At 37.6% G+C, this 21,692-nt stretch overlaps 1 protein-coding gene across 3 annotated transcripts in view; it reads right to left on the bottom strand.

Moving 5' to 3' along the window:
- The window catches only part of NEK7 (NIMA related kinase 7), a 70,106-nt gene that overhangs the window by 7,826 nt on the left and 40,588 nt on the right, over positions 1-21,692 (bottom strand). For 2 of the 3 annotated variants that reach the window (XM_082287070.1, XM_082287069.1), the window contains 4 exons: positions 20,165-20,273; positions 17,854-17,961; positions 10,721-10,815; positions 6,130-6,243 (listed from right to left, as the gene is read on the bottom strand). In XM_082287070.1, coding sequence (XP_082143196.1) covers positions 6,130-6,243; positions 10,721-10,815; positions 17,854-17,961; positions 20,165-20,273 — 426 coding nt within the window. Of the gene's footprint in view, positions 1-6,129; positions 6,244-7,617; positions 7,644-10,720; positions 10,816-17,853; positions 17,962-20,164; positions 20,274-21,692 lie in introns of all 3 variants that reach the window. The other variant, XR_014226649.1, reaches the window with a different exon arrangement.

The raw sequence follows: 21,692 nt of genomic DNA, 5'->3' as shown, positions 1-21,692 counted from the left end.
TATGCAAACACGTATGCAACACACTCCCCTGATTTCTACACATTTTGCGCTGCTGTCCAGAACAACTGATGAGCAAGTTCAAGTTCTAATCCTTTCAACATACAACTTTAGACATGCATTTAGTCCAATCCCACATAATTTATAGACACTTCCCCCAGTTTCTGGAGAGCTGTGCCTGCAAAGCCCAGAAGACTGAAAGGAGCACAGAGCAAAGGTAAACGAGGGCTGCTTTGCTCATTCAGTCCCGATACAGGAGTTAGCCAGCAATAAATGGCATTTCTGCCTGACAGGTGCCAAGAAACAAAAGGCAGTGGTGCTCCATCTAACACACAGTTAACCCCCAGAACCTCCTGCTGCCAGGAGCTACCAATACACACATATTCATTCAGCCACGGAACAAATTAAACCCACTGAGGGTTATCTGTTATAAGGACTCCACCCTTGAGGAAATATCTGAAATTAAAACTGGAAGCTGGGAAAGTATTTTGGGGAAGTACCACATTGTGCTGGCCATGTTACTCCACTTGTCCACTGCTGAGGACATGATACTGGAATAAATAAGCTTTGGCCTACATCCCAATATGTTAGGATTAGATTGTTTATAGTGTTCTTTATGTAAAGAAGCACATAATTAACAAATATGCTCACAAAAGCCTCTACCTGGTAAAAACCAAATCACTATGACCAGAAAACCCCATGTTTCCAGAAACACCATAACCTACTGGATGTTCTTAATGCACATATTCAGCATCAACAACAAAGAGCTTCCACATCACCTGGATACTTTTCTTTGCCTTCACAAACTGACAGACAGTTGCAGGCTTTTCTCCTTCCACTGATATGCCTAAGAATTTATGACATTAGAACTTAATATATTGTATGGATAACCTTCTGATAGGGCATCTATTTTAAATTGTGTGCATCTCCTAAGCATTTTTCAATGTGGAACATACCTCTTCCATATCAACTTACTAAAACGTTTACCATGCTTTGCAAAAACAACCAACTCTGAAGATCTTCCAAAGTAGCTTTGCCAAATCCTCCTGGACCTCCTTATAGCACTGGGGACAGGTAAGGAGGGAGGGGGAAGACACTCCAACAAACACATTGTGATCTAGTCTTCTATGGCAATATATCAAATTTGGTTTTGTCTCCCAGCCAGTACTACGAGGTAGGATTATTGAAAAGAATCTGTCATTACTGCAACTAACACAGAACGACCTCATCATCCTCATTATTCAAAAGTAACATAGGCTGCCTCTTCAAACCTGCCATCGGAGAGATTCCTTCCTGCTTTTTATAAAAAGAACAAGAAGGATTTTAAATTATAATTATACTCCTTTCACTTTTCAGAAGATTAATTTAAATGCATGGGAATAAGAATTCCTGAAGTTAAGGAAGAAGCCCTGCATACCACTATATAAAGCTCTGTCCATTTGCCCTTGCAGATAAACTGTACATGACATACAGATTTTTTCTACTAAACAATATAAAAAACAATGCCATTAGACATCCCATTTTAAAGCAAGAAAAGCTCAATATTTAAAAGTGAGATAATTCTGAAGATAGTGGTCAGATTGCTGGATTGAAAAGAAACACATTAAATCAAAATAATCTTTACCAGACTTGCTATTTGAATCTTAAATACATTAAGTATATTCTGACTAATGGAGTTATAAAAGCCATCATATTGCTTCTGGCCATCAATAAATAAAATACAATGCCAGTGACAATAAAAACTATTAGCCTGCAATAAATCCCAAACATTTGAAGAATAGAATGCTGGAAATCATTAGCTACTGTAAGAAATAATAATTGCCAGCATGTAATACAAACATGCAAGCAAAACAGTAGCCTGCAGAAGAAGCAGGTGGGACACAGGGGAAGCAGGAGGCACAGGATAAGCAGAGATGAGCAGCTTGCCATGCAACACTTCAAACAGCCTGCACAGAAAACAGGGAAGACTGAAGAACATCCAACACCATCAAGCCTGAAATTACAGTCAAATAAGCAAACATTTTGTGAAGAGAATACAGGTGTAATTTATCTGCAAAATACATCTAATCCTGAATGTGTACATTTATCTTTCTCTGTGAAGACTTCCATCTGTTCAACAGAACTGCATACAGTGAATAGTCTTCATAAAGGACCTTGAAGGGTTGAAATCTACAAAGTCAGCATCAGAGGGGAAGCAGAGTATTCTTTCTCCTTTTTTTACTAGCTGTTTATCAATACTTTACTGTTTGTAGAGCAGCAGAAACAGATCTTCAAGAAATTGACCTGTGAAGCACTTGAGAAGCCTTGTCACAGACCTCTTTAAATGGTGGTTACTGCAGTTACTGCAGTATCTCTGTGCCTTTCCTTCCTTGGCAGGTGCAGAATCTCACAGGTAAGGCAGGAACACTGAGCTGACTATGCCTGGGACACTACACAACAATAGTGCAGATTGCTGAGTAATTTCAAAATTGCTGCACTCTCTTGAGCCTTGTAACTGAACAGCAAAACCTTGGAAGAAGGTGAACTGATTCTGCTGAACAGGATTAAGAGTTACACGGGAAGACATTCTTCCAGGACTGAAACTGGGAGGGACCACACTGGAAGCTAATACTTGGTGATAGCACTAATCCTTTACTCCTACAGGAATATTCATTTCAGTAAACCTGAAATCCATCTGTCAGCCCCTCTAGTACCAATAAAATTTCCAGTGTATCAGAAAAGCTCACCAGTGTCACGGGAAGAGGCACTGGGATTCTAAAATCAGACTATCATTAGAGATAGAAATAATTTTTTACTACCTGGCACAGACTGGCCAAGAGGCAGAGCAGACTCATGACTGAGCCAGAGGGACCTCCTGTTGCATCCCCAAGCTGCAAACTTCTTTGTCTGCTTATTGTTCTTAACCTCCTCTGTGCACTTAGCACAGTGACTGTCTTTAGCCTGGAGCTTAGCCTGACACTGGAGCAGTGGGACATACTTCCTTTAACATTAGCAGGTTTTTCAGCTATGAAATAAATAATTATCACTCAAGTCAGGAGGAGGGGGGAAAGACAGAAATATTACAGGCAAGTGCTTTGCATTGTTAGCCAGCTGAAACAGAGAAATTTTCATATAGGGAATTTTGGATAAAAAAAACCACCCACAAAACCATTCTTACTCTGACTAGAAGACCTTCTTGAAGCCTTTTCTGAGTGCTTTTCTCAAGACCTGCTGGCAACTAACACTACCACTGTGGACCTGCTGGCTCCTTCTGCTTTCACATCTGGGTTGGAGGTTGGCAATGGACTTTAGAAGAAATGCACCTCAATCAAAGGGAAGATTTTAAAACTTCATCATGAAAGCAATGTGATACTGCTATTAGCTGACATGACTTTAAGAGTATTGATTGGAGGTGGCAAGGGAGCCCCAGCTTTGAATTCCCTAAAGCAGAACAGCTTTCAGTAAATGCTGAGTACTCACTCTGAATACCAGATGTTTTTAAGGGATATTAAAAAATTGAGATATCCAAAGTTACCAAGCATTTGAAAATCTTGGTTCTTGTCTACCACTAAAGCAATAGTTTGTGAAAATGCATCTCAGATTATTACAATTTCTAATCAAAGGTTTTTAAAAATATTACCCATCTGTCCATCTAAAGGTGCATCTTTGTCACACTGTTCTCTGATGACGCAGATGTGACACAATTACTAACATGTTACTGCTACAGAGGTTTCAAAACTTAGAAAAAATGTCACAACTTAAAACTCACTAAAATTTACTTAAAAAATTTTCTTGAAAAAGTACTTGTCTTGTAATTCATAATGAAAGTACTTACACTCCTATATTAGAGGATGCACAGAGCAACACTCCGTGAGGTTTTTGTTTCAGAAAATTCTTTTTCATAAAAAAATGAAGTGGGTTTTACTCTTCAGTGAGCCCTGATCTTTACTGCTCACTGAGTGTCCTTCTGACCTGGTTAAAGGTTTGACATCTATATTTCCAGTACAGGTGAAACATTTAGGACAGTATCCTAATATGACAGATAACACTTGTTTCTCTTTTTTACAGCTCATGCCAGCACAGTATTTTTTCATACAAGCTAAAAATGGTCAATGTATGTTTTCCACGTACCTTAGTGAAGACACAAGTCTTCAGAGCAGAACATAAAAAATATTCCCATTACAGTTTCCATAACTGATGGCTTCTTTTAAGAAACTGCTTTCTTACCTATCTTAATACCTATAATAGCTCTGATTCTCTCATTATCTTTAAAATAACTTACGTGTATTTTGCAGATAACTGGTTTATCCAAGGTGCAGAAGTACATGTCTGCTTTGAAATAAATAGGAAGTAGCACGTTGTGGTTTGCATGTGGTTTGCAAAACAAAAAACCTATACAGATATAAGGAAAAGCTGGAATGTCTCTCCCCACCCAAACTCTAAGACCTTCTATCTGGGCCAGACTTTGATATTTGCCCCTTGGCTGGGAATCCACATCTCCAACTTCACACTTAGCTGCAGCGAAGTAGCCCTGCAGGCAGGCCAACTTCAACGAACCACTAGTGGTATCATCATTAAAATCCTGCTGAAGGTCACCATGGAAACCGCCTGCTGAGGCTTCGCTGCTGCATTCGGCATCTCCTAATCAGCTACCATGTGAAATGCAAATTCAGACAGTCTGAAAATTAGTCAAGAAGAATAGAGGATGAGGATGCAGATATGTGAAATATTCATGCGCTTCATGGAAAAAGGAAGACAGCATGAATGACACAACAAAGAACGGCCCCTGACATTCTCGCTATCATTTTGCATTATTGTTCACACCCTACTGTATTTCTAGGCCTCCAGTTCTGAAGCTGGTTATATGAACTGCCATATTTAGAGTCTACAATAAATAATAATTAAAAATGGCCAAGGTAAAATGACTAATCAGCAAACCCACAAAAGAGGTACAGTGTATAAATTACACAATAGATCATTATTTTAGCCTTTGTAATGTCACCGCATTATCTTTTTAAGTCCAGTTTGTTTCATAAAAGGGGAAAAATTGTCACTTTAAATACAAAACAAAACACTGAGCAGTAATCTTTTATTAATAGTCCAATCACTGTCTTTGGATGCAAGAAAATTTAAGGTTCAGAATTACAACCCCTAGTCTATAAATGAAATTGTATAATGTTTTATGTTTATTAGAAGTATTTCAGTGCTTGTATATTTTTGCGTTTTCAAAGTAATCTTTAATTCATGTAGTCTGAATTCAATTAGAATTGGTTACTAATACCTGTTCTTTGGTTTACAGCTTCTATCAGTTAGCCCTGTTCTTCTCAAAGTGGGAAAGTATTTCAAAACTGGCATCTCAGAATATTAACAAGCAAGCATTTCTATTTTCTCATTCTGTTACACTAAGAAAAGTATTTATTTTGTTTAGTTTCTTTTCATTTTAGACCTCATAAAAGCAAGTACTCCCCCTTAAATGCACTAACGACAGTAAGAACCGTTAGCTCTCTGCTTAAAACAAACACTGCTGCGACATGCAGGAGTATATTGTTCATATTCAATTATATTATGTCTCTGAATTATTATTATTGTTATATTATTTCTCTGAAATTTACTCTTAGTCTTGTCAAGAACCACTCCTTCTTGCAAAAGAACTGCTGTTCAATTGTACTGAACAGCACATCCCAGTTTTATAATGTAGACAAATGGGAACTGAACAATTCATTTTTATTACTGAGTTACATTATATCTGTTTTAATGCAGGCCCCTAGAGGAACAGGCCAGAGCACTAATTTACTGAGCAACATAAACTTGTATAGTTGTGCTTTTAGAAAAACACACTATAGATGTAAGACTCTATCCCATCCTGGCATGTGGAACATATCATTGTGCATTCTGGGAAAGCATTTTGTCATACTTGCAAGGAAGCTCAATGAAATTGAGAATCTAACAGTATGACGTTTCCATCATTAATACCCTCAAATATAAATCATGAGAGACTTGTTTTGACAGGAACATTTGAGTAAGTTCAACAAGCAAACACTTATAGGCATAATCTGCAAATAACATAAAATCACACAAGTTCATTTACTTCCCTGGAAGCGTGCCAGCTTACATAAACTGGGGATCCAGCCCATGAAAAGGAAAATTACTTACTTCCTCTGAATAGTGATCTGAAGGGAGAGGTGGGTAGTCACACTGTTCTATCTTCTTGCACAGGGAGTACAAGTTCATTTTATCACCATAAAAGGGACTCTGCAGTGCAGCCATCTGTTTAAGAAAATGTACAGTTTTCTTTTGCGTTTTTAAGTAAAGCTATTTTGTCACAAAATCTGTAATACTAACAAATCAAAAGTGATTCTTAGTGACTCTCAATGCTCTGCTTAGAGGGAGCTTTGCAGTGCTAATAACAGAAGTTCCAAAACTATTCTCGTAACCACTGTATGTACTTGTTCTATGTCATACAACCATAGCTGCCACAATCCTTACATTGCAATATCTGAATTGGTTGTATTAACAGACTATGAGGGGAAATTCAGTTGTATTAACAGACTATGAAGGGAAATTCAGTAGTTTACAATATTGCTGAGTGTGGAGGGTCCTTGCACCACAAGGGAAGCCAAAAAAAATCCAAAACTGTACTTTTCCTCTGAAGACCTTTTGGAAGAAAACATGTAACTTATAGGAAAACATTATCTAACCTAAAGCAAGGCATTGTGTAGATAACATTAGATAATAGTAGCAGATTTTGTAACCTTCCACAGCCGTGACAATAGACTTCAATATAGTTGGGGGTTCTGAAAGCAAGAAAAAGCTATCATCTATACTTCTAGAATCTCAGACCCAAAAACTTTGTAATTCAGGATGTTATTCAAAAACACTTAAAAAAAAAAATCCCCACACTTCCATCACAAGCACAGAACTGGCACCTATGGCTATAATCTACAATTACAATACAAAACCAAAAAAAATCTGTTGCAGAGCACTTATATAATTGATTAGCTTAAAACCAACATTAATAAATCTACCCTTTATTTCCAGACAATATTACAACTTCCCATTTAAGGCAGAAATAAATATAATGGCTAGCTGGATTAGAAACTTTAAAATTCATTTAAAATCTCTCCATTCTGTTCAAAGCCTATGAAATCTTTTAACTGCAGCAGCACGAATGCTGCTCTGAGTGTGGAGCTGCCCCAAAGTCAGTCACCCTTTTCTACATGTGCTAATAAGTTTGATTTTGGAAGGACAATGTGTACATTCCCCAGACAGGCAGAGTGTGTGTGAAACACGCTAGTCCATGCTGTGCTACTCAGTGAGCTTCAGCAGGGACAGGACAAGCTGAAAATGGCTCTCATCTGTCTTGTGGTCTTCCAGATAGCAGCTTAACTCTTTCATGTCTAAGCATCAATATCACTGGGGGAAATGTATGAAGAAAATTACCAAAATACCCTTACATTTATTTTATGTATCATTAACTTGCTCTCAAATGGTTCAGTACTTTTTCATATTACCTTCAAGTAAGAATAAAAAATTTTCAAGCTCCCAAAACAAATATGATGCTACAGTTCCATCCTACACTCCTCCCAATCTGTATTGCTAAAATAATGTTAATTTTTGTATTTACGTGGCATTGTCTCTTACCTTAAAAAGAATGTTAAAAATGCAAGCTAAAGACCAAAAAAAGGAAAGAAGAAAAAAAAAAAAAGAAAAATCAACTGCAGGGTCTGTATGCAGGCAGAAATTCTAAATAAATGCACAGATACTCATTTCCGTACTCTAGGTGTTCATTAAAAAGTACTTTTGTTTGAATGCTACCGAGTGTTAAAAAAATTCTGAATGTCCCCTAAGGAGTTAAAACAGGAATACTATATTTTCATGCATCTCCTGCTTTGACAGATGAAAAATGTCAACTGTCCTGTTTTTATTTTCAAGCTTTTGCACTATTCATCTGGTTCATTAGTGCATCTCGCTGCTGCCCCTGACAGCTGCTCGCCCTCTCCTCCCAGCAGCTGAATTTTTCAGGCTAATTTGATCCTCCACACTGAGACGATCGCTAGAATGATTGACTTGCTCCCTGACCTCCAGGGTCTGACTTTGCTGATTAGTATTCTGGGGGTGTCTGAGGGACGAAAGCCCACTGTCTGTCTTCAGGGCTGGTGGCAGCTCGCTCTCTCTCTTTTTTTTTTCCCTTTCTTTTTTTTTTTTTTTTTTTTTTTGAACTGTAAGCCACCAACCTACAACCCTGTAAGGATGCAATTGCTACGCTGAACAATAAAAGGAAATGTGTAAGACCTACTTTTCCATGTAAAGGTCCATGTAGCAAAAGCACAGCATCTTGATTTTAATTAGTAAAGTCTACTTTGTTGCATATCAATTAAAACTCCACTGGTAGTGTTTTTGAGGTTTCAGAAAATACCTGGGGCTCTAAAAAATTCAGACTTTAAAACATGCTTCTGCAAAATCTTACTGGCCACACAGTTAGCATTGAATAGCAGACTGTAATATGCAGTAGAAATAATAATTTTTTAAAATAACATACATTATAGCAAGTTAGTTAAAACTTAAATTAAACCATAACCGAAGAGTTTAGATGCAATTAAGCATTTACTGAGATGTGATCAACTTGCCACAGCTTTTCTCCAATTAAGCTGGAGACAATCCAGAGTACATATGAACACACATCACCATGAAATCAACGTAATAAAATATGCTAAAATGCAGGCAATAGACAAATAACAGAAAGACACCCAGCACAAAACTGCACAGATGAAAAAAAATACCATTCATTACTCCGCCCAAGTCTTAAAGAACATTAAGTAACCACTTTCAAATAATTAAGAAAAAATAGTAATGGTAAGAAAAATGCTGAGCATTTATTTTGAATTTGCTATACCTGAAATTTCAAAATTACAGATCAACGCTCAAGATAAACTTCCAAAACAAAAAAACCCACCATAAACACCTGGTACATTGCAGAATCAACTAAACGCACTTCTAAAAAAATTAGAAGCTACAGTTGAAGACAGTGCCACATTTTGTAGCTATATAATATATATATATCAACAGCAAGGGTCCTAATAATTATTTTATTCTTGCAATAAGGAAAACAAACATTATTCCATATCAACTTAAATAGCATCCTGGTAAAACCTCTAAAATAAATCAAAGGAGAATGGTATTTCATGATGCTGAGGTGATCAGTGGAACTGAGGTATTTAGATATTTTGGAATTATCTAACACATCAAAGAAAAGTGTAATATTCACATAGGTGCTTAATATACTCTACCAGCATTAATGCAGCAAGCTTAAAAAAAAAAATCTTTGGACAAGTACTACTGATTTATATTCAGCAATTTAATTTCACATAACATAAAAGAAAAACTAGCCTTAAACCATGGGGATTTTATATAATGGTAATTCAAAGGTTTTGTTTGTTTCCAGATTTAAAAAATCCTCAAGCAAATCAATGAGGGGCAAAAAAATAGTAATACTGAGAAATGCTCATCTACCTTTATGCTACCTTAGGGCTTGCACAAGTGTGTAAAGCAGAGCACTGAAATTCAAGGCAGCTGCCAAGGTCAATATTGGGGAATCCCAACACAGGATTAAGTTTTAGCTCAGGGTTCAAACTTCTAAATACTTGCTGTCACCTGGACTTCATACCTTGAATGATCCCCAGGATTTAGAAGCAACAGCTACACACAGATCTGCAACTGCAGCCTTGCAATATAGCTATTTGGCCTTTGAATATTCAAAGCAACATGTCAGTGATGGAAAGTAAGAAAATATTACTGGAGATGATTCACCTAGCAGTAACATCCAACCTTCACAGGCTGCCAATGTCTTCTATAAAATCCTAAAATAAACAAGGAGGTGCTGATACTGCAGAGTAAGTGTTAAATGTGTTCTGCTGACCCACTGAGGCAGGTGGCTTGTAGGTAAACAAAAAGTGACTTGGGTTTATTGGTTTCTACCTGGAACATGACTGGGAAGACTTCACTGCCACTGCTGATGGAAGAATTTTTTTTTTCCCAGCATGATTCAACACAAGTGTTTATTCTTCTGATCAAGAAATGATACGCAAAGAACTTGGAAGACTTGTCTTAGAAGCCTACCTGTTCTTCACACTTTCATTTCCCTCACTTTCAATTTGCCCTGTCTCTTTATTTTCTCAGAATATAGTATTATTTAAAATCATGTGTCACTCACCAATCTTGACTGTAGCAACACAGAAACTAAACAATTGCAGTTTAACCACCCCAGGAGAAGAGGAGAAAAACTACATGTGCGTGCAACAGAAGTTATTATCTTGAGAGTTCATCCAAGTTAGTAGCAATAAGTACAGTAAACCTTTTTTATCATTTTACTTCAAGAATTTATAAAAATAAGGAATTTGTATTAAAATAACTATACTGCAGTATTTAAAAGCATCACTTACATATTCAAGTCAGTCCTACTACTTCTCAATGCATTTATTAACAAAATCATACAATCAGCAAAGGCCATGAAAAAACCTAGAACAATTTTACATGTGCTTGCTATTATTCATTTATTAATCCTTCAGTCATGCCCAATCTTCAAGAAATTGCTGTAAAATCTTTGTAGCAAGCCCAGTCAAGGCAAGTCTCAAGTAAAACACAAATAAAAGTATTTCACATGCTGAAGTTATGTAAGGGTGAGGGGGGGCAGGGGAAGGGGAAAGTGCAAGAGTGTTATTAAGTTCACTGTATATATCACTATTACCTCATACAGCAGACAGCCTAGAGACCAGATGTCAGACTTGAAGTTGTAACCATTTTCATGTATTCTCTCTGGAGACATATAATAAGGTGTACCAACTGCAAAAAAACACACAAGTATTTTTGAATGAAACTTTGTTGTTATGCAGTAGTAAAATTAGTTTTCCTGGTTGAAAAATATTTTTCATCTTCTATTTCTCATTTTGCTACACGTAAAATTTCAACTGATACTTACGACACTTCAGTGTGACAGAAATACATTAATTAGGTATCTATTTCATCCAATGCAGCTTTATTTTCACTACTCATACCTCATTACCAGAACGATGCAGTTGTAGAATACTTCAAAATTTTGCTTTTAAGGAACCTCATTAAGTAATTTTTTTCTCCTGAAGAGAACCAAGGGACTACACACACATCCCTGCTACTTTTCCAAACTGTTATCACTGTAGCTAGGAACAACAGCTAGAAATCCTCTTCCATGGGCTGAATTTTTTGTTTTGCAAGTTGTCTGTTCTTCCTTTGAGAACAGATAAAACCTGAAAAAGCTGCTTTTGAAACTAATAAACACAGCTTCTTTGAATAGCTGAAACCTGTGCCTGCTCCAGATTAATCCTGTCTAAGAGCTATGGGCTCTGGAAATGTCTGCTCTTGAAAAGCAGCATTTGTTAGGACTGTCCCAGAGTAAATTTATACTGGATACCCTGGAACACCTCTCCCCTTGATTTTAATCAAGCTCTATCCATCTGTGTCACAATACTGAGAGATGTTTCAGCTCTAAAAAAAGTGTCATTACAAAGAAGTATCTGAGTGCTGGGTTCATATATGACAGAGCAATAAGAAAAAGAAGTTACGGAAAATAATGGCAGTGGCAATTTTAGTGCATCGTTCCTGAACTTTCTCCCTGTGTCCCCCAAAATGACTGCCTAACAGCAAAAAAAAGTCACAGATTTATACAGATTTTTACTTCAATTTTGTTTGAATATTTTCTTAAGCACTGAATCCCAATGATGAAAAACAGCTGATTTCTGTCAATTCAAGCTGATTTTATTTTGAAACCAAACATCTTGCAACACCACCAGTGATTAAAATCAGCAATTTCTCATTTTTGTAATTTGTAATATGAACCTCACACATTATTGTAAGACAAGGATCTGGTTTAACTTCTGCTCTTCTGAATAGAAGAGGCTGATTCAGAATTGATCTCTGCATGAATACTGGAAACTGAGATACAGTGAATATAGAAGTACTTAAAAGTTATTTAACCTGAATAATCAGGTTAAATAGCTTTAAGTAATCAGACAGGTAATTTTACTCTAATAATTTCCCAAAGTTAAGGGTTTTGTTTTGACAATGTGCCCTACCTCTAAGGAATGCTGCATGTCAAACTCTCATGAATTCTTAGGCAGTAAGGAGGAGGAAGAATTACTTTCCTACTTGAAAGGCACAGCTCAGATAGCAAAACCCAGAACCACCTATGTCAGGTCAGGCCACTGCTGCTGGTAACCCAGAATTTCACCTGATCTGCTCCCTGGCAGACAACGTTGAAAACCCCTATAAACTGCTTCTGTAACAGACAGGCAAAGACAGAGGTCCCCATGTGGTATCCTCCAATAATGGATCTGGCCCCCTAAACATTTGGAGGAGATTTCCAGCTCTGGGAAAGCAGAGAGTGCCACAGCCCCTGCCCCTCAGCGCTGGGCTGAGCAATCAGTACAGCTCTGAACTGAGGCTGCACATGGTAACAGCTTTAAAGGAGAAAGGCTGGGGAAAGGCAACTCGAGAGTACTGTGAGAGACATTTTCTCTCATAGGGTATTTGCATTCACCCACAACAGTTTTTCCTGTGAAACAATAGCCAAGCAGACAGGTAGACCACAAGACCAAAATAACTACCAAAATATTCAGAAGCAACTCTGTTTTCCAGTGTATCAACATCAGTACTTTAATGGGCACTTAATGACAGATATCTTAGGATTAGGAACTGCAAATAAACAGTATTTGGAATGACACAGGTTTCATATTTTTATTACCCTTACTGTTTTATTTCCCTCTTGAATTTTTTTTAACACCCCAAGGACTTGTGAGCTTGGACATCTCTGAAAAATTTCAGCTGCATTTTGCATCCCTTAATTAAAGCACTGGTTTAGTGTATTCTGATGCTTTGCTGGCAGAATTTATCTAACAGAAGTAAGTTTAACAGTAATGTAGTTGTTCACTGGCTACAGCAGCAGTGCCTCTGCTGCTCTGAGATATCACACAAGTGGCTGGCAGTGAGTAATGTGCCAGAAAGAGGCTTCACAGAATCCACAGGGGGCAGCTGAAAACACTGAGGTTTGAAGGTTCATAGTCTACCAAAAGCAAAGGTAATTTTAACCAGTAGCTCTGGGAAGCCTGCTGATACATTAGGCGTCTGATATGACTGTGAAAGATTGATGATAGTGAAAAGCAAGAACAAATGTTACCATTTTACAGCGTTTAGCCTAATTTAACACCTTCACTGCAATACAACCTGAGCCCCCAATGACCAACTAGTGAAAGGAATGGAAATTAGTTATATTACTCATGGAATCACACAAACAACCTGAAGATTCAGACATCATTATTACTTGTAAACTGTTTTTAACAGAACTTGACACTAAAAAGATTCATTATTCTGACATTCAGGAACTACTGAAAGCATTGCAATGATCCTTTATCGCTGTGAGCAATCTCAGGACATAGCTGTGCTGCTGGCAAGCAACTACCAGAGTGATTATATGCTGTATTTCCTTCCTGGATCTTTTGTTCTGGTAAGTGAAATACAGCATCCCACTAGTACAGAGATATGCAACTTCCTGGCTACCTTTACTCATCTGAAAACACAGAAGTGGGATAATAAAAGAAAAAGAGCTAAATCATTGAGGTGCCTATGTTTTTAAGAACAAAATTGGGAACTTCAGCATTCTGCTCACTGCATTTGCAGATCTGTGATAACCTGCAAGTCTGAACAGTGAACTCCCTGAAAATGGCCTGGGTCAAATACAGCATCTCCTCAGAATCTGCTGCTGCTCTGGAGCTCCCTCCCTTTAGAGATGCTATAGATCCAGAAAGTATTGAGTCTTTATGAAAGCTTCCTGTTACTGGCAGAGGGAATGGACACAATGGAAATGGTGGTTAATACAGAGCAGGAAGCAGGAAGTATTTGAAGGATCAGAGGCAAATAATCCACTACGCAGAAAGGAGTTATGATACAAACAGTCCACCTTATTACCTGGATAAACATGTAACTCACAATGCATCCAAGTTAAACAAGTGCATCAAGGAGTGGAATGAAATACAGTTCAATAGCTCTAATACAGTTACTAGCTCTAAAATAGTTACTAGCTCTAAAAGCTATCAAGCATTTTTAGGCTGGGAGAAAAACCTGCCTGGTAAATGTTAAATCTAAATTGACATTTCATGCATTGGAATACATAACTATCAGAGTTCAGGAAGAGAGCTAAAAAGGCCAAATTTAAGTAATCAAAAGACACAGTTTATGTATGACTCAGTGTCCATGAGATCACAGCAATTTCCTAATACAGAGTTCAACACAATGTGCTTAACAATATGAATGTGGATGCTGCAGACAGACCACATCACAAATAAGCAGCTTGGAGGTCCTTTCCAACCCTAATGATTCTATAATGCTCAGGGGTTTGTACTTATTTAACACAGCTACAAGAGATTTCTAAGTCAAGGGCTCATCTTTAGATATAGGACCCGAAATACTGCACTTATCCAAAGTGATTCTGCAACCTAGCCCACAATGTGCAAACAGCCCTTCTACAGAAGTCAATCTATAAATATCTTGTGTTATTTTATAACAACACAATGACTTCTCTTCAGCTTTCAAACTACTGTAAGAGAGCTCATGTTTCTGTACATAAAATACAAGAGCTATTTTAACACAGCTTCTTTGATGACTGCAATGACTCAACTGCAGATTTCCCTGCCAGCCTTACCCAACCACTCTCAGATCCTGCACCCTCAGTGTACAGTACCTAAGTGGAGTTTATTCTATTCACAGAACGGTGCTGCAAACCACCACCTCAGCTCACACGCTGCTGGGTTAGAGACCCATACATAAGAGGAGAGGAGAGGATTTGCACACATTTTCACAAGGTATTTTATTCTCCACAACCTACGTGAGTTTATAGTCAAACCCCTCACACAGTACAGTCTGTGCTGGGGACAGCAGTATCATGGAAATGACAGTTGTCAAAACACAGAAGACCAGAATTCCATGCAGATGATTCTCTGCATTCAAGCATTTTAAGAAGATTGCAGATCTGCTCCTTTGCCCTACAAGAAGGTATCCCCATGCTGGTGGCAGTGCCTGTCTGGACAGCACACTGTGCAGCCTTACAGCACAGCCACAGCACAGAACTCAAGGGATTCTTTTTATAACTGAAATATGGAAAGTTGGATTTATCTTTACATCCCCTGAAGGGCTAACAAAGAAAAAAATGCACATATCCATGGCCTTAGAATTGCCATTTCACCAAGGAGAAAAAGGACTGGCATTCAGCCATTAAAACAACAACAGCAAGAAAACCCTAACAGTTCCAGGGAAAGGAATAAGAACCCTTTGTTGGATCATATTTTCTAATATAAAGTCTTCTGAAAACAAGAAATTTTGTCAAGTTTGTATCAAATCAACAATACCAAATGACTGTTTCCTTTGCACTTTTGTAAGAAAGGTTTTCCATTTCCAAAAAGATATAGACATGACAATACAAAATTCTACTTCTTGATAAAGCTGTATAGAAAGAGTTAAGAACATGAACAAACCCTGTCCAGTGCAGTTTTTTCATTTGTTTAAAATGGACGATCAGTAAATATTCTAATTAAATCAGTATTATTCATAATTAGCAGTTAGAAGCTGTAGCTAATTAAAATTTTAGTACATTTCTTTATCTCTGAAAGCCTGAATCTAGTTTGCTACTGAAATTTTTATAAAGCCTGTAAACAAGTATAAATTGCTACACATATGTTTGTAATTTACTAGGTTACATGCACCAAAGGTTTATGGAATCATAAAAAGATACAACTTTGAAAGAAATTTCAAGAAAATCAGCATCAGAAACTGCAGAAGAAATTAATTTAAGAAGTGGTCTCTGCTAGTGACATGATAAATCAGAAAGTCACTGCCTCCCCTGCAGCCTAAGTTAACAGCTGACACAAACCTTTTTTCTAGGCTGAATTCTGACATTAGGTCATAATTAAGGGGGAAATGGGAAAAGAGGAGATGGGAAAAAAGAAAATAAAAAATAACTCGTCTACCAAGACACAGCAACCAACATAAGAAACAAAGCTGCCATCCTCCCCTCCCTCTCTGGAGGACTCTTGGATCTGTAAAAGATGAGCTATAAAGGGCTCGGGGGTTTTACACTGTTTTTAACTCTGGCTAAGTCTTCAGCTTTCTTAAATTTCCAGCTCAGCCTTCACAACCATTCCCCTGCCATGAGCCAAAATAATCCAGGGTTGAGGCAGCCTGCTCCTCTTTAACTTCCTGACTTGTGCCTCAGAACACAAGTCTACTCTCCCGCCCTCACTGCTGACTTCTGCTTTATTCATGAGCTCCTCATCCTCACATTAGGGTTTACAGCTCCCTCCCACCCTCCTTCCATCTGCAGGCAGTAGCAGAATGCACCAACAAGAACCCAACGCAGCCTCTCCACAGCGCTGCCAGAGATGGCCGCTGGCTGACAAGGGCAGCGTGGACAGCAGCACTTCAGGTGACACACTGCTCCCTGTGACAGTATCAGATGTTCAGTGCCACATCTGACTGATGCTCAGCGTGGAACCCAAGCACATTTCCAGCCAGGGCTCTCCACTCCTCCTCACTGTCCTTAATGCAAGACTGCACTCTGTGTCTGGGGTTCCCATTAACACCTCAGCAGTTATCCATGGGTTTGACTTTACCAGTGTGCACCCAACATGCTAAAAACTGGAAGGCACAAAAGAGTGACCAAAGGCTTCTTGGAGGACAGGGAAGCAAGGGTAGTGTCAAAAACTGCCTGTTCAAAATACTGTATTTTTGGCCATGAACACATGTATCACTCACACCAAAAATGTGGCACAAACATGACAAACATGCAATCAACAAACAAGCTGGAATTCAGCAACCACCAAACACAGACACTTCAGTGAGGGAAAAGAATTTTTCCTTATCTACAAAAACCCAACTTAACAGTATTATGAACACTAATTCCTACATTTCTCTTTAAAGAACATGTTATTCTATTTACAAGGCTTTTCCCTTCTACAGAGATCCTCTTAGATTCTGTCATTTATCCATTACCTACTTTAAAACTTAAAATATATGCCAAATATTTAATTTTTCTTCTTTAAAAGCTTCTTAATCATCCTAGTCTCCACATGCTACTCAAAAGATGTAAATGACATGAATATTTTGTTTGGATATAGATAATACATTGCTAGTTTTGTAAGCTAGCAAAAAACAAACTGAGCATTTCAGAAAACTTATAAAAACAAGACTGGAAAAAAAAAAAAGCTATCTGGGTATTGTTTTTGTTGTTTGTTTTGGGGGTTTTGTTTTTAAAGTCTTTATGGCTCACAAACCCCAGTTCTGAACTCCCCTCACCTACCTTAGTTTATATCGAGAAATATCACCTTAAAAAAAGGAAGCTCCTCTGAGAGCCCTTTGAAACCACGTAACCAACAGGTCGTTAGTGCTACTCATGCAGGCACACAGAATTACTAGATTCCTTCCAACACTGACTGAAGTTCAAGTCAATTTTTTAAAAATGCGTCCATATTACCACCTTATTTTTTCCTGGCATTTCTAGGAAACACTATTGTCTTAAAGACTTGTTAAGAGGTAGAAATGTGCATTAAGTTATCCAAAGGAGGGAAAATACCCCAAGTATGCTGAAAGTAATGCATGCCTCCGTGTTACAGCTTTTCTGTATTTGTCCATGGTGCTGACCATTTTTTTATTAAGAGCACCTTTAGCACCATGGTTTTATTACTACTTAGGAAGAGCTTTAGCTGGTCCTAACCCTTTTCTTCCTCCTCCTGAGTGGGCACAGTATTTCCACCATGTAAAAACCTCTACCTGTCCAACACCTGTATCACAGAGAAAGCTTACCTAAAGAATGTGCAGCTGTGGTTTTGGAGCTGAAAAATCGACCAAGTCCAAGGTCTCCAAGCTTTACTACTCCTGTAGCTGTAATGAACACATTTGCTGGCTTTATATCTGAAAGAAGAACAAATTTAAAACTGTAAGAGTCACAGTGATGTTGCAAGAAAAGTTACTGTTCTATTAATAACAGACCAAAAGAGGATTTTATTTACAGCTAATATTGGTAAGATTTGACAGTGCTATTCAGAAAGAATGGACCTGCAATGTAGAACTTCACTCAAGCAAAGAAAACCAAGAGCCATGGAAAGTATTTTTTTTTAAAAAACAAGCAAACAAAAAAACCACACACTCAAATTCCAGCAGCATATACAGGGGAGTTCACTACTACTTTATACAAGGCTACATAGAAGGACTTACATTAGAACTAGAGAACCTCTTTTGCTATGCCATAAGTAACAGCCCAAGAATGTTTTCAAGAACTGTAAAACATTTTTCATCACTTTTGCTGATCAAATTACCCACAGTGGCATAACGTTACTTATTTGGAATAGACAACTGATTCTCTGTAAGAGCAGGCATAAAAAAAAAAAAAAAAAAAGCAAGTTTACTCAGGAGAATGGTTATGTGAACTCGTCAAGAGAATTGGGCAAATCAAGTAGAAACAAAGAAAAATAATGATGCATACCCCAGACAGTTATTTTTCACAAGCAATATCCAGTTCAAGTTTTAATCCAAGCCCTTAGAGACAACACCAGAGACTTTTATTCTGATTTCTAACAAGGTACCTACCTCGTTAGTCTTCTAAATAAACTGACCTGTTATTTGTTTGGCAAGGGAGTTTAGCTCTTACTCTGCTGAAGAGCAATGCACCCTGGCTCTAAACTTACAGAAATCAGTTCACTTTGATAAGAGGGGATTACAGTTTGCGTAAGATACAGGCACAGTAAAAGGAATGGTTAATAACCCTTCAAACACCAGCATTTTCAGGTTTCCAGTAAAAAGTTAAAAAACCTTTTAAGCTTTAGAGGAAGACAGAAGCAATTATGTTCTGCTGCCATCTGACCTAGTTTTGGGAGTTTGGATAACCCTTTCTGTAATAATCCAACATGGACACAGCTCAACTTAAAAATAGCTTTAATTGTCATTGCTTTTGGTGCGTAACCATAGAACCAATAGATTTGGCAAAGGTTTGCCAGAAGCTTTGAACTTAGTATTTCAGTTTAAGGAACTTAAATCTTTTTGTTTTGAGCTAAGATATACAGAAATTAACTAATTTAGTTATAAAAGCATTAAAGGAAGATACTTGTACCCTATGGAAAGGATCTGTATTTTATGTCCTCTTTGTACCATTTGCACTTGCAGGCATCTGTACAAAGGGGAAAAAAAAGAATCACAAGGGAAAGCCATTTGCAGGGGCAGAGGTATCAATGGTGATCTGCTGAAGAGTGCAACATTTCTAGCTGCAAATGACAGAGCTCAGCAGACATCAGGGGACTGTTTATCAGGCAGTGACCCACACCCCAGCACAAGGAGCCACCAACCTAGGACAGGTAATTTCACCTGAACCCAAAAAGACACAGCTCACACACAACTCACAATCCATAACCAGGGGGATTTCAAAAAGGAAAAAAAAAATAGTAGATCTGAGAAGAAGCTATACTGTGATCTGTTTTCTTTGACTCAAGAGTTAGGAGTGAAATGAAGACCACATCCAGAGGGGACAGTAGCACTGAGGTTTAAAATGGGCCATGGAAATTTAGCACCTGACAGGGACAGCTGGCACCTCCAACGGTTGTTGGGACACAGTATTGACACAGAGATTGAAAATAATGGAAAGGAGCAGAGAAGTGGAGAAAATGCTCACACCTGCACATAATCCAACAGAGAAGGGACTAGGAGAAGAGCTGTACATCACAAGTAGGCAGAGCAGGAGCAGATGCTCTTAGGACAACCAGGTGCAAGAGGTGTAAAGAATGGATTGACAGATCTGTGCAAGAAGGCAGGTAACAACACTTGGGCAAGACAATGGGCAAATACAGAAGAAAAAGAACAGGACAGAAAATAAGAGCCAGAAAAATGAAGTAGCAATGGCAGGGTATCCATCACTTCCAGAACTATTGCTTATCTGGAAAAACTTGCTATCAAACAAATGACTACCACAACAAACGTACAACCTCAAACTTCTCTCACTTTTCTATTACTTATAAAGCCTTACAGAAACACACATTGTGTCAGCTGTCAAAACTGATTCCAACCAGCTTAATTCTCACATAGTCAAAGGTTTAGTAAGGACAAATCATCTTTGATCCTGTATTACCTCTATGCATAACACGACGAGAATGCATATGTTCCAAGGCACTGCAAAGCTGAACAAAGTACTTCCAAACTGTTCTTTCAGGAATCAACCTCTTCTGTTTCTTAAAATGCTTAAAAAAATAAAGACGGACAGTGAATATTAAAAATTAAAACTTGCATAAAATGACTGAAAAAAAAAAAGACAGAAAATCCTTAATTAAAAAAAGAAAGCAAAAAACACAAGAGGCTCACAACCTACTGAGAAAGGTTTAACAGAATTTCTTGACACAGAAAGCTTTTCCCTTAAACATTAATATATGTATCATCAATGCATGTGTATAAGTCAGTCCACACATAGGGCCACAAACAACATTAATGAAATAAAACTCCTACCCCAATAAAGGATTTATACACTATTTAGCACTCCTCGGTGTTGGATTAATGTGGTCAGAGTAATCTAGTATAAAGCCACAGAACAAATAAAGGTCAAATACAAAGGTATGTGGCACAGAACTTCTCAAACTAAATACTTCCTTAAACCAACACTGATTTCCACACCCTCATTTTCTAAATAGAAGGAAAAAAAAGAATAGCAGTATCACACAGTCACAAACAAAGATCATATAAGAGAAATTGGTCACATCAGTTTTAAAAACTTCCCCAATACATGAAAGGGGACTAAAGGAACTGTGATTTCTGAAAATTACACAGTGACAGAACTGCTGTTCAACTATTTTTCATCCTGCATAAAAAACCATTCCTGATCACTGGTAACAGTTCACTGGCCTCTTAAAGCTTACACAAAGCAATTACACTCTGCTATACACATCATCTTCAAATATTGTACTCAGCAACTGAGTAACGGTCCTCCAAATATGCATACTGAAAACCTGGAATTCAGCCAATGTTAAAATACACAAGTTTAATCATGATAAATTCCGCAGTTAAAGGTAAAAAGATCAAAAAATTGTTGTTTTTTTAGCCTCTGTTTCCAAAGAAATCTTATTGTGTCAGGTTTTGAAGTTAAACACATGAAGAAAATACATGAACAACATTAAGACTAGCAAAATTTTAGATGGAAAGCAAAGTACTTAGATGTATTTTAATAGTGTGTGCACAGACAGACTTCACACTCATACACGCCTTAAGAAAGTTCACATAACAAACACTTATTAATCTGCAAAAATAAAAATATTTTCATACTATGTTAAAACATGCCACTGAAGCTGACAGCTGCATCTACACCTTAGACACACACAGGAGTATGAGAAAGATGCTTTTCAACTACCTATAGCAAAACTCATCAGTTATACAAAGGATCTTAACATTCCACCAAAATGTTTTTAGTTATAGGGATTATTTCCAAATTCATTTTCATTTAAATGAGGTAAAGCATATAAATTACATCTTTAAATAAAATTTTCTTTCAGTCTTGGACTGAATCCAAACAAACCCTCTGTATCTGTTCTCCCCATAGCTGGATTTGCATATCAGAGGATTGTTTGATGTCAACAGGAAGATGGAGACCAGGTTTCTTTTCATTTAAAAAC

Source organism: Coloeus monedula (assembly GCF_965178545.1).
Source record: "Coloeus monedula genome assembly, chromosome: 9".
NCBI classification, from domain to species: Eukaryota; Metazoa; Chordata; class Aves; order Passeriformes; family Corvidae; genus Coloeus; species Coloeus monedula.
This window is presented reverse-complemented; position numbering and strand designations above follow the sequence as displayed.